The 10,786-nt window shown below is 44.0% G+C and overlaps 1 protein-coding gene across 2 annotated transcripts in view; it reads right to left on the bottom strand.

The window, feature by feature from the left end:
- Positions 1-1,012: 1,012 nt before the first annotated feature.
- Positions 1,013-10,786, bottom strand: part of HEXA (hexosaminidase subunit alpha) — a 61,148-nt gene continuing 51,374 nt past the window's right edge. For both annotated transcript variants that reach the window (XM_085643930.1, XM_085643929.1), the window contains 3 exons: positions 9,822-9,912; positions 8,664-8,768; positions 1,013-4,041 (listed from right to left, as the gene is read on the bottom strand). In XM_085643930.1, the coding sequence (XP_085500056.1) occupies positions 3,978-4,041; positions 8,664-8,768; positions 9,822-9,912 (260 nt within the window). In that variant the 3' untranslated portion in view covers positions 1,013-3,977. The remainder of the gene's footprint in view (positions 4,042-8,663; positions 8,769-9,821; positions 9,913-10,786) is intronic.

Raw genomic sequence — 10,786 nt, 5'->3', positions numbered from 1 at the left:
CTCCGAAGGGGCAGAAACAGACGACAGGAATGGGAAGGGAAAAGCTAAGCACAATGTTAATACTTTTTGAATAAATAATTATATGAGAGTTTATGCCATTTGGCATAACCATATTATTTCAACTGCTTTCAAACCTGGGGTTTTCCGGTCAGTTTCCTAGGTGTAGCCACTCAACACCTTTGGCGAGGATGAATTATTGGAATATTTTGAAAGAACCTCCTCAACATTGCCTACAAAATCTTTCATGTTTGAGCCATTATTTTCGTTTGTGCTGCAAAATGCAGCAATTGGCTGCCAACATTTTACACATTTTCTTGAGGGAAAGGAGGAAACAGTCCTCCAAATCCGACTACCCAGTGCGGCAGGAATCTCTCGCATTGTGCTATCGGATTTGGGAGCAGGGCTCCACAATTCACAAAGCTCGCTAGCTGTCGCTGCATCTAGAGTTTCAACGCGGAGGCACACTGAAAAGAGGCCCTAAGCTCGAATGTAGACCCCATGTGCCCAACCGTTTTTATCACGCAACCAGCGCTCTACGCAAGAGCAAACCCGCAGCCCTTATAGGCCTCCAGCACCTCTTCCCTTCCGAGAGCTCTCCATCTGGTCTGTGAGGTGCATATAAAGCCCGCACAGAGCGTTAAGAGGTCAAATTAACGCAAGCCTAGCACCTATCTGCCAGAACATCAGGTAAAACTCTACTGAAGTACTGCAGCTCCAATCCGAAGAAAGAGCACTCATTAATTTTTAACCAGTTTTATATCAAAACCTGTTCACGCTATCTCGCGCGTTGTGGCAGCCACGCGCTTCTTCAAGCCAGCAACGCCGCTTCCATGGAGCAGTACTGCCCCCTCCTGGCACTTTATAAAATCGCAAGCGCTGACTGAAGACGAGTCTTTCAAAACCGGTTATCCAGCACAATGCCGCTTTTACATAAAAAGCACCCGCCAATGACAACTCACCAATCCCACGAAATCCCCCTACCACAAATTCTCAAAAAATGTAAGAAAACGCATTTTGAGATGCAAATTTTTATTAAAACTGTACACAAAGTAAACCCAACGCATGTATGCAACAGCCATTTAGTGCAAACTCGCAGACGCCCAACTTTAATTAAAGCGCCCGAAACACGTAAAGGAGATTTGGGTGGCGAAGACTACAGGGGTTTGGAGAAATGTTCAGTCGAATTACGACAAGAAGTCTGCCTGCAGACAGATGAGAAAAAAGCGCAACACATTTGGTTTTGAGGCCCTATGAAGGGCTGGGTAATGCATTTACTTTAGTGATAATTTGCTTTGCCTGGGACCCCCCGACAGTGCTCTTGAAAGCAACTTTGCCATGAAATCAAGTTCTCCAGGAAGGAAGCCGGTGTGCTGCTCTTGCCTGCAGGGTGCCCTGGATGCTACAGCAGGTAAGCGCCACGAACAGGTGTCACCTCTGGGGAACTTGCTTTCAAGCACTGGCTGGTAACTCCATGGTCCAGCCGCAGGGCAGCACACGCATCTCTCGTTCCGTGCATTCCTCACTATGCGGAACAAGGGGAGTTCTAACGCAGTAAGGTATTCTGTCTTTTTAGAATTCGGGCTAGGCAGATGCGAAATGGGCCAACCTGGAGAAAGTTTTGCATCCGCGAACCATGGATTTGATGAAAATAATAAAAGGGAAAAGGTACTACCCAATCAAAAAACAAGTAATTAGCAATCAGAGACAAGGTAATGTTGTGGATGTAGGTAACTGGACCGTGAAAAGAACATGTTAATAAAATAACATGCAGGCTGAGCCCACAGCATCACTTGTTTTAGCTGGGAGGGGTGTAAGGGTGTAAAATTAAGTAGCTATGTCTCACAAGATACCAGCAGGAGACTGATTCCAGCAGAAGATGTCTCGCCAGGAGACATTCTGCTTGAACCGGTCTCACAGACAAAATAATCGACTCAAACATTGCGCGAAGACATCATTTTACAAATTATGCACGGTCTCCAACTTGCGGTTGCAACGTCAAGTTTAACTTGTTTATTTCTCTCCCTCTCCGCATTCAATGCAGGTCTCAGTGCATTCGACAGCTTGGGAGCCAGGACTCCCAATACCCTACCACCTTGTTCCAGGTACATGTAGGTACGTTGTTTGACAAGTACTGCATGCAAGCGGAAACCCTGGGGCTCTGCCAGTGGAAATAAGAAAAGGTTCAGCGTGGAAGAGCCAGACCAGTATGAACAGCTCTCCTCCCCTACCATCTGCTAGATGTACCTCATGGAGGTCGTGGCAAGGAACAAACATGCATTAAAGACCTAAACATACAATTTTACCAGGGCGGCACTACACGGCAACTGGTCATTGCGTTGATGGAAGTAATTAGAGGCATAACAAAAACAAACCAGAAATCCTCTTGATAAAAATCTGAAAAGGTATGACAGTTTCATTGTTGGGGGAAGGCATTTCTATTTTATTTATGCACTGTACATCACTGGAGCGGTTTTAGAGTACTTGCGTGAATGTAACGGTGCAAGACGGTAAACAGTGGGATGGTATGAAACCAAGGAGCTGGCTGAGCCACGTCTTAAAGGGGCAGTCCAGGGAATGGTGTCCCAATACACCTCAAAACGGAAGCAGACATCAAAGAGCAACATTACAGAATACCTACTGTTGCTGGGAGTGATGCAGAACTGGGTTAAGAGGGCATATTTTATCTCGACACCGGAAGGGGCCCTTAAATATAAGAACAGTAGATCGAGCTTGTCTGCCAGGGTCTGTAGAGTAGTGCAGATTGGAACCAGTTCCATAGCTCTGCTGAGCTCCATGACAGGTTACTACAGCCCCAGCATCTTAGGAGCTATACATCACTGCTCCCCTGGCGAGGGCCAATTCTGCCATACCTTAGTAATAGGCACTGGTCTACTAATGCTGGAAATAAAGAAACTTAATAGGTGCTCTAAAGTATGAAGAGCTTGCTTTAAGGATTTCTGCATAAAAAGTTTAATGTCATCAACCAAGTTAAATGGGATTCGAACACGAGGCTGGCACTTCTCTTCATGTACAACTTCCGCTCCCCAGTTAGACGATACGGTTGTGTCCTGTCCGCAGTCTCACTTGAGGGGCAAAGGATCACAGACACACATGGAGACAACCACTTCATGCCAAGGTCTTTGGTAAAGAAGCATACAGGGCGAGCTTTGAGTCCACTGACCACAGTGACATGTAATGTGGAAATTTCACACTCCTCTACAAAAGAAACATATAAAAAGAAACATGTTCCCAGTTGTTGAACATCATTTCAGTACAATTACTACGGTCCCAAGTACATTTATACAAGCTACTCAAACTTCCTCTAGAATACGCATGATCGAGAACTACAATCTGGCCAGAGTTTGGCATCATATCTCTTCGTGTGCTTCGTTGTCGCCCTGCAGCCTAACTGACCTTTTGTGCACAATGGCGGCAAGTGGAAGAGGACGTGTCCACATATCTCTGATCGATGCACGTTAAAGTCTCTTCGGCTCCAGGGACGTGGTAAACACATCTCCCCATAGAACACAAATCTGCTCTGATGTGAGGCCACCCACTCCCAGCCCCTCTTAACATCCAGAATCTCGAAGTTATGTTCTCGACACCAATTGTATACTCCACCCACCCTCAAATAATACTATCGACTGATGTCTGGCATGCAGCATACATCTCACATCCAACAAAAGTGCCACCAAGATGTCCCGATACCCAGTGCCCACCCACAGCCAAAATACAATGCACTGTCAAAATATCTGAGACACCAGCTATTGAAACCGAATAACGCAGCACTCGTAATCGGACAGTAATTGGGGATTCTGTGATTTTTCAGAGTGCTGACCACCCTAAAAGCAGTTTGTGATATTCCAGACACCAGAAATAAGATCCAGATGATCATCAAAACACCAGAAGCCAACACCTCCACACCCCGAGAGCAGAGGGTAATGCCCGAAAAGGATTCAGCAAGCAGAGTGTCGATCCTAGTAGCCGTTGTACTCGGGGTCACAGACTCCAACGTAGAGAGGCTCCGCTCTTACTCCTCGCCTGAGAATGGAAACAGAAGGAACCATTGAAAAGGATAGAGTACAATGTGACCACTCTGGCACAACTCAGGAGTAATCCACAAACTCTTATGAGATAAAGGAGTGTCACAAAGTGCCTAAAGTACATGGTAAGGTATGGACTGGTATGTGTGTGGTCAGATGTGTGTGTTCTCAATGCTCTACGTCAGCAGCATTAAAATGAGATATACTTACTTTTATCACCTTCTCATTCAAAAGAGTAATCACAGTTAGCCCAAAAGTACCTTTGTGTATAAATGTGTACTAGTACATGTGTGACACAAAAAACAATGCAATGCCTCAAGAAATGTACACAAATTGCCTATAGTTGGTATTTTTCCTATCTGCTGTGGAGGGAAATTAACCATTTGCACAAACAGGACCATTATGGTAATGATGTGCACCCACCTATGCAAAGGAGGCAGTGAACCCGGTAATAATGAGGAGGTCAAATTCCAGCTTGGGAAATCGCCACCTAGATGCACTCCTCAGGCTACACATACACTACACGTTAGATCCATGTTTCTAGCTAAAGTAGTCAGGCAACCAACCAGGACAAAACCCACGCCCACCCTCCCCGACAACACGCCCTCAGTGGTTTCCTGGGAACACAATGAATAACTGTTGGGCACTCTGCTACCACTTCGTGTGGGATTCGGAATAATTGAGCTTGTTTTTCTTCCACGTGTTTGTTTCACAATGTACACAGACTCCACTTTAGATTCAAGCATTTTTTCGCTTTTCACAATAAGTATGTGGTAAATGTGCAATGTCTATTATGCGGATCACTGTATTCTGTTGAAGTGGTGCTGGACTTAGCAGCATTATCATGCAAGAAACAACGTAGGGAGCAAGAGGCAATGGGTGAATCTGCGGTACAATTCAAGGTAACCGGTGTGTCCCTATTTTGCGGGGGTAGTTAGTATTCAATGAAGAACTCACTAGTAAGCTATTTCCTGAATCGCAGGACGGTCAGATCTAATCCTCGCTGACGTGAGATGTTGTTCCAAATCTTGGGTCCACAGTGGAAGGAGGCTTGGCTTCGTTTTCCCCCTGGCATATTGTGGCCTCGAATCACGTAAAATGGCGGGTGGGAGGGGGCAGAGTGGTGTCTGACGGGATCATTTCAAACCATCTATTGCAAAAGCCGGATTCATTGAAATGTAATTTCCCTGTCATTTTCCCCCATTTCTTCTAAATTATTGCTTTTGGAACATCTGTTTTCTGTATGGCCTTCATACCCTAGTTGCATTGGAATACAGAGTGCCCCCTTTTCTTTATTTGCCGTTCGATTACCAGCTGCATCAAAACCTTGCCTGCCGTATGAAGTGGCGGGTCCTTACCGGGTCTCACGGCTCATGCCTTCATTTCAACAGCAGGCTCCATCAGTGAAGGAGTCTGGATGAATCACAGAATGCATATGGAATCCCGAGGGACAGCCTTACGCTTTTGTTCAACCAATGAAGTACAGACCCTGGTTTTGACCAAGTCATTATAATTCCCAGTGGTTGTTAGGCTACTCCCCCCTCTGGCTGATTATCCCTCCAAGACGCCCTAATCTGGCACTCTGGATCCAAGAGGGGCAAGGGCAGCTCCCACACTCTGCCAAACCTACAGCTAGTCTCACCCTATGATCGTGCAGGTTTGCAGCAGGCCTCAGGAAACAGGAGGGGAGGAGACACTGGATATTCTCAGACTGCCTGGTTTCACAACTGGGCTTAGCATCCACTGCAGGAGTGTTGATGTTTAGAGGTACAATATCTCTACCAAGGTTATAGCATGGTCTGCTGTGCAGTCTGTATTTCCACACCATCATTAACTGAACTCACTCTTTCGTCTGAGCTGAAATACAACATTGTAACTGTAAATAACACGATGACAATAAGTTGCTATGCTAAAGAGAGCTTCCCTCAATATTTGAAAACGACTTTCAGGGATTTGCTTTTTTTCAATGTGAGAAGAGGATAACTTTAACTAGAAAGGCATTCTTTAGTATTGCACATTTTGTTTATCACCCTGGAAGTCATATTTACTAGCACTCGTGATCATACCAGTTAATAACAATTCAGTGCCAAGACAATTACACTGGAGTTTGCAAAATGAATAGTTACTAAGCTGTACAGGAACTTCTTTGCGGAATTACAAGAGCAACAGAGTTTGGAATCATAAGAAGTAACTCCTTATGAAATAAACACGTGGACATAATTCAAGATTTTAATGAAGGATTCCTAGTAAAACCAAACAAGTGCTGTACAGTACATAATACTTTTTAACGGCTCCTTTGTGAAATGGAAATAACTGACAATTTTTATCTTTGCAAAATATTTCTCTGGTTCCAAGAGGTCTACTGCCAGCAACACATAAAAAGAGATGCCAGGGATCCCAACAATCCGGGCTGCGGCAACTAGCCATCACGATTGCCTTACAAGGGCGCTATGGACCACAAATAAGAAATACTCTAGGTATTCAAGATGGCTGCCAACAGTGGCAAGTTGTGCAAGAGTGCTCTGGGTTCATGGGACATGTAAACTTTCTGGCTCTTACTAGGGTGATGCATGAAACTCGTCCATCTGAGGCAAGGCTTCTGTCCAAGCAGCACGCACGCTATGCACAACTTTCCAGACTCTTCTGAAGACCTGCATGTTTCTGGAGCCCCTGGGTACACACAAACTTTCTCTGAGGGGGCCAAAAGTTTGCTCTGTGTTATGACCGAGGGCAACATTGATGCCTGCAGGGTTTGGATCGGGTGGGGGGTGGTGGTGGTTCGAGGGTTGTAAGAAGGGCATAGAGGAAGCGAAGCAAGGACATCTAGTGGCTGATTTGCACAATGTAAAACCAGAAAACCTGGGATCAATCTCGGCTTTCCCATTTGAACAAACTGTGTGATCGTATGCAAATGCTTTATTTAACTTTGCCTCCTGTTTCTTCATCATCACACACACCAGAGGACCTCAAAATATAGGACTTCCAAGAGGGTGCATATAGCAATTGGCTTGCCTCTTAGTTCACTATTGGCATTGTCAGAGTGAGGGGGGGTGGGGGGGGGAGCACAAATGTTTCTCAACTCATGTTTGAAAATTATAATAAAAAATATATATATTTCTGAATGCACCAATATAATCTGATGTACTGGGGTGAAACGCTTCTGCATGTTAATGAAATACACTTTTTGAATTCTGAAGAGACTATCATATTTTTACACGTTTGTTGCAAGAGGTCTTTAAAAATGAAGGTGTTCCTAAAGTTAAGTGGTGCAGGACACCATAGCTTCCTTTCGTTAAATTGTAAATATAGGCTTGCCCGTTTGACATCTTTCTGAATATTAGTGCTCAGTCAAGTAAACAGCAGCCCAGAGCTGCTGTTGAGCAGGTGGCTGCATGCAAAGGTCAGGTGGCTGCATACAAAGGTCAGGTGGCTGCATGCAAAGGTCAGGAGGGCCGCAAGCGGCTCCCAGGCCATAGTTTAAATATCACTGCTCTGGGTTATGGGTCATGAGTGATCGTCTCATAAAAGCACGCTGCACCACTTCCTGACATCTTTTTACTCATGGTCCACTTCCTTCCTCAGTCAGTAGCCTTCTCATAGAACAATTTTCTTTTTTCTAATCTGATCTCCTGAACCAGGCACTTGCAGTTGTGAAGGAAACTGTACCACAATGCGGCCGATTATGAAGCTGCAGTTGTTACCAGCCGGAATTCAATCTATGTTTTGGTTCCAATCCTCGTTTCAAGGCAATGCTGGATTTTTAAATTGACAATTTTTGAGATAGATACATTCTTAGACTTGATCCTTTTTTTGAGCTTGTCCAAGTCATGGGGTCGATCACCCTTTGGAGGCAGAGAAGAATCTTGGAAACCACCTTCCTGCATTGAAGCATGCAATTGAGGTGTAGGGTAACCACCTTCCTGCATCGAAGTATGCAATCGAGGTGTAGGGTAACCACCTTCCTGCATCGAAGCATGCAATCGAGGTGTAGGGTAACCACCTTCCTGCATCGAAGCATGCAATCGAGGTGTAGGGTAACCACCTTCCTGCATCGAAGCATGCAATCGAGGTGTAGGGTAACCACCTTCCTGCATCAAAGAATGCAATCGCGGTGTAGGGTCTGTCTCATTCAGTCAGCGTTAGAGGCGTGAGGTGTTAGAGAATCGTGTTATCTGGATCAAAACCCATAGGGTGGAAAGGAGATTGGTTTCGTTCCCCATCATCCAAATCAATTACTGAGGACTGTTATAAATATTTCCCTTAATGCTGTTTTAAATACATTTATTGTACTGTTCATATGCGAACCTGGCGTGGAGACCCGGATCCCTTATGCTAAATTCAAGCGCAATGTACCCATTGTTTATCCCGCCTTAATTTTATCAATGTTTATTCACTGAAATGCAAATGGTCACTTGTTCCCTTTAGGGACGTACACAAATGTAAAGTTTTAAACAAATACGTAATGAAGATGCGAAATGGATATGATCAGTCCACAGATCTAGGGTTTCTTGCCTTGTGTGTTTATTGTAAGACTATTTTATTACAGTCTTGAAAGCCATGCACATAGGAGATTTAGGTATTGACCCGAATGGTCACTCTGTTACATACACAAGTATTTACCTCAGTAACCGGCAGCGGAACTCAGTTAGCCTGTTATAAGCATCTTGGAGGTGCCTCACATGTGCATTACTCCAGAGCCTCTCGGCCACTGCTCCAGCCCGGGGCCTGCAAGGAAAGAGGAGGGACAGTGGGAGAGATCAAACACAAATTCAGTCAAATGAAGAACCTCCAACTGGACCAGTGCAGCACCATGTAGGGAAGAAGGCTAATCAAGTTATCAATAAATAGACAGAAGCAATGGGGACAAAATCCTAAGGAAGATGAGAAGCCTTTTGTGGGGTTCTGGGGCAGCTCTTAGTAACTGAGCTTAGCCTAAGCTAGATCCAAGTATTGGAGCAAAAACCTCAAGCCCCCTACAACCCTTGAAAAGTATCATGCTGCAACACCACTGTACTGCAAGCAAGTAAGTAGACAATAATGGAAAAGGCCTCACTTCACAGACTGCCCAGGAGGAACGTCAGATTACAGCTATGTGTAGCTGACAGTTTGTATCAACCTACTACCCCCCCCCCCCCCTCCCCCCTCTCTCATGACAAAACCCACCACGGCACAGGACATCAAAACGGCTGCATAATCTGTAACCTATCGTATGTTTATATATTGAATACTTACAACTTATTAAAAACCACATGCCAGCGCACCCCAAGTATTGTTACAATCACAGTACTACATGGCACTTAAAGTGAGTAACCGGCAAAAGGCTTGTGCAATTTAAAACTACTAAATAATTAATGTTTACGTGACAGCCTATTTAACAGTGGATACATCTGTTTGATCACCACCTTTAAGACCTGTTGTTCTCCACCCTACACTAGAGCGGTGTGCATATGTGCCTCATCTGAAGCACCAAGCGAGGATTGCCTCCTAATATAGACCAACATATCGATTATGTTGGGAATGTGAACAGAAGGGCTGCTACATTCTCACTTAACGTGTACATATATAATCTGTCCCGATTGCATATATAGTTGGCTAAATTGCAAAACAATTTAAATACACAGATCAATCATGCAAGTAAATGCTAGCTTGAGAGATAACTCACTTCCCTTATTGTTACGCCATTATTTGGTCCAATCTCTTGGACTCAAAACAAAGCCCGAAAAAAAGCGAAGAACAGCTTACCTTTCATCAAGAAGCAATCTTAAGGGGGTAGCTTACCAGAGTCTTGGCTCAAGGTTGGTGGCATCCACATACTCTCCCCACATACAGGCCTCACCGCCTACCACCAGCTCTTTCTGCTCTGCAGTTCCTGGGGTACAGAATAAATGAACCTGAATATGTGCCTGAAAGCAGAGAAATGCAGAAAGAAGGGGAAGACCCAATATACCCTTGAGGGCTTGGGCAGACAATTTTGAAAGGTAAAGGTGCCAACAAGGGATTTTGTTTCTAATACACTATCTAATTAAATGGTTCAGCAGAAATTAATTGGCAGGTGTATTTCAAAATTAACACCAATCAAAGATATCAATCAACTGATTCAATCAATAAATAAAGAGCAAACACACAGGAAATCTTTTTTTGTGAACAAACACAAATATTTTATGTATAAATCAAGTTAAAAGGAGTACAGGAAAACCATTGGTTGAGCAATAGATCATGAAAGAAGGGTCAAATCATATCCACATTTCATGAGAGAAAACATCTATTCCATTACATTTAGACAGAGATATGTCTCTTTCTTGAGAAAATAATCAGCTGAATATAACAGATATTATGAAAATAGATGATGAAGTCTACGTTTCGGTCTAAGGTGGCATCAATCCGTCAGACCATCTTCAGGACAATTATTATTGCACATAAAAGACCCTTCAGCAATTATAGATCTCACACGATACTTTTTGTGCGATACTTTGTTGTAGTACGAGCGTTTCTTGCTGTTGCAGATTTTCTTTCAATTTTCTGACAGCAGAAGCATATAGAGGGGAGAGTCCTTCCTCCTTTGTTTTTCAAAAGTGTCTTGCAGTTTAGTAGATTTATTTACTAGTTTCTTAAAGGTTTGCCAAGAGATATTCGAATTCCAAAGGTCACCCAGATAAAGCGTCGTAATACTGTTTTCTAAAAATTTCTTTTGAGCACCGTTGCCCCTTTTCAAGTTAATTTCGATCCAGACTAGATTAGCCAGA

The sequence above is a fragment of the Triturus cristatus genome, chromosome 3_1 (genome assembly GCF_964204655.1).
Source record: "Triturus cristatus chromosome 3_1, aTriCri1.1, whole genome shotgun sequence".
NCBI classification, from domain to species: Eukaryota; Metazoa; Chordata; class Amphibia; order Caudata; family Salamandridae; genus Triturus; species Triturus cristatus.
Note: the sequence above shows the minus strand (reverse complement) of the source record. Positions and strands in the feature narration are given on the sequence as shown.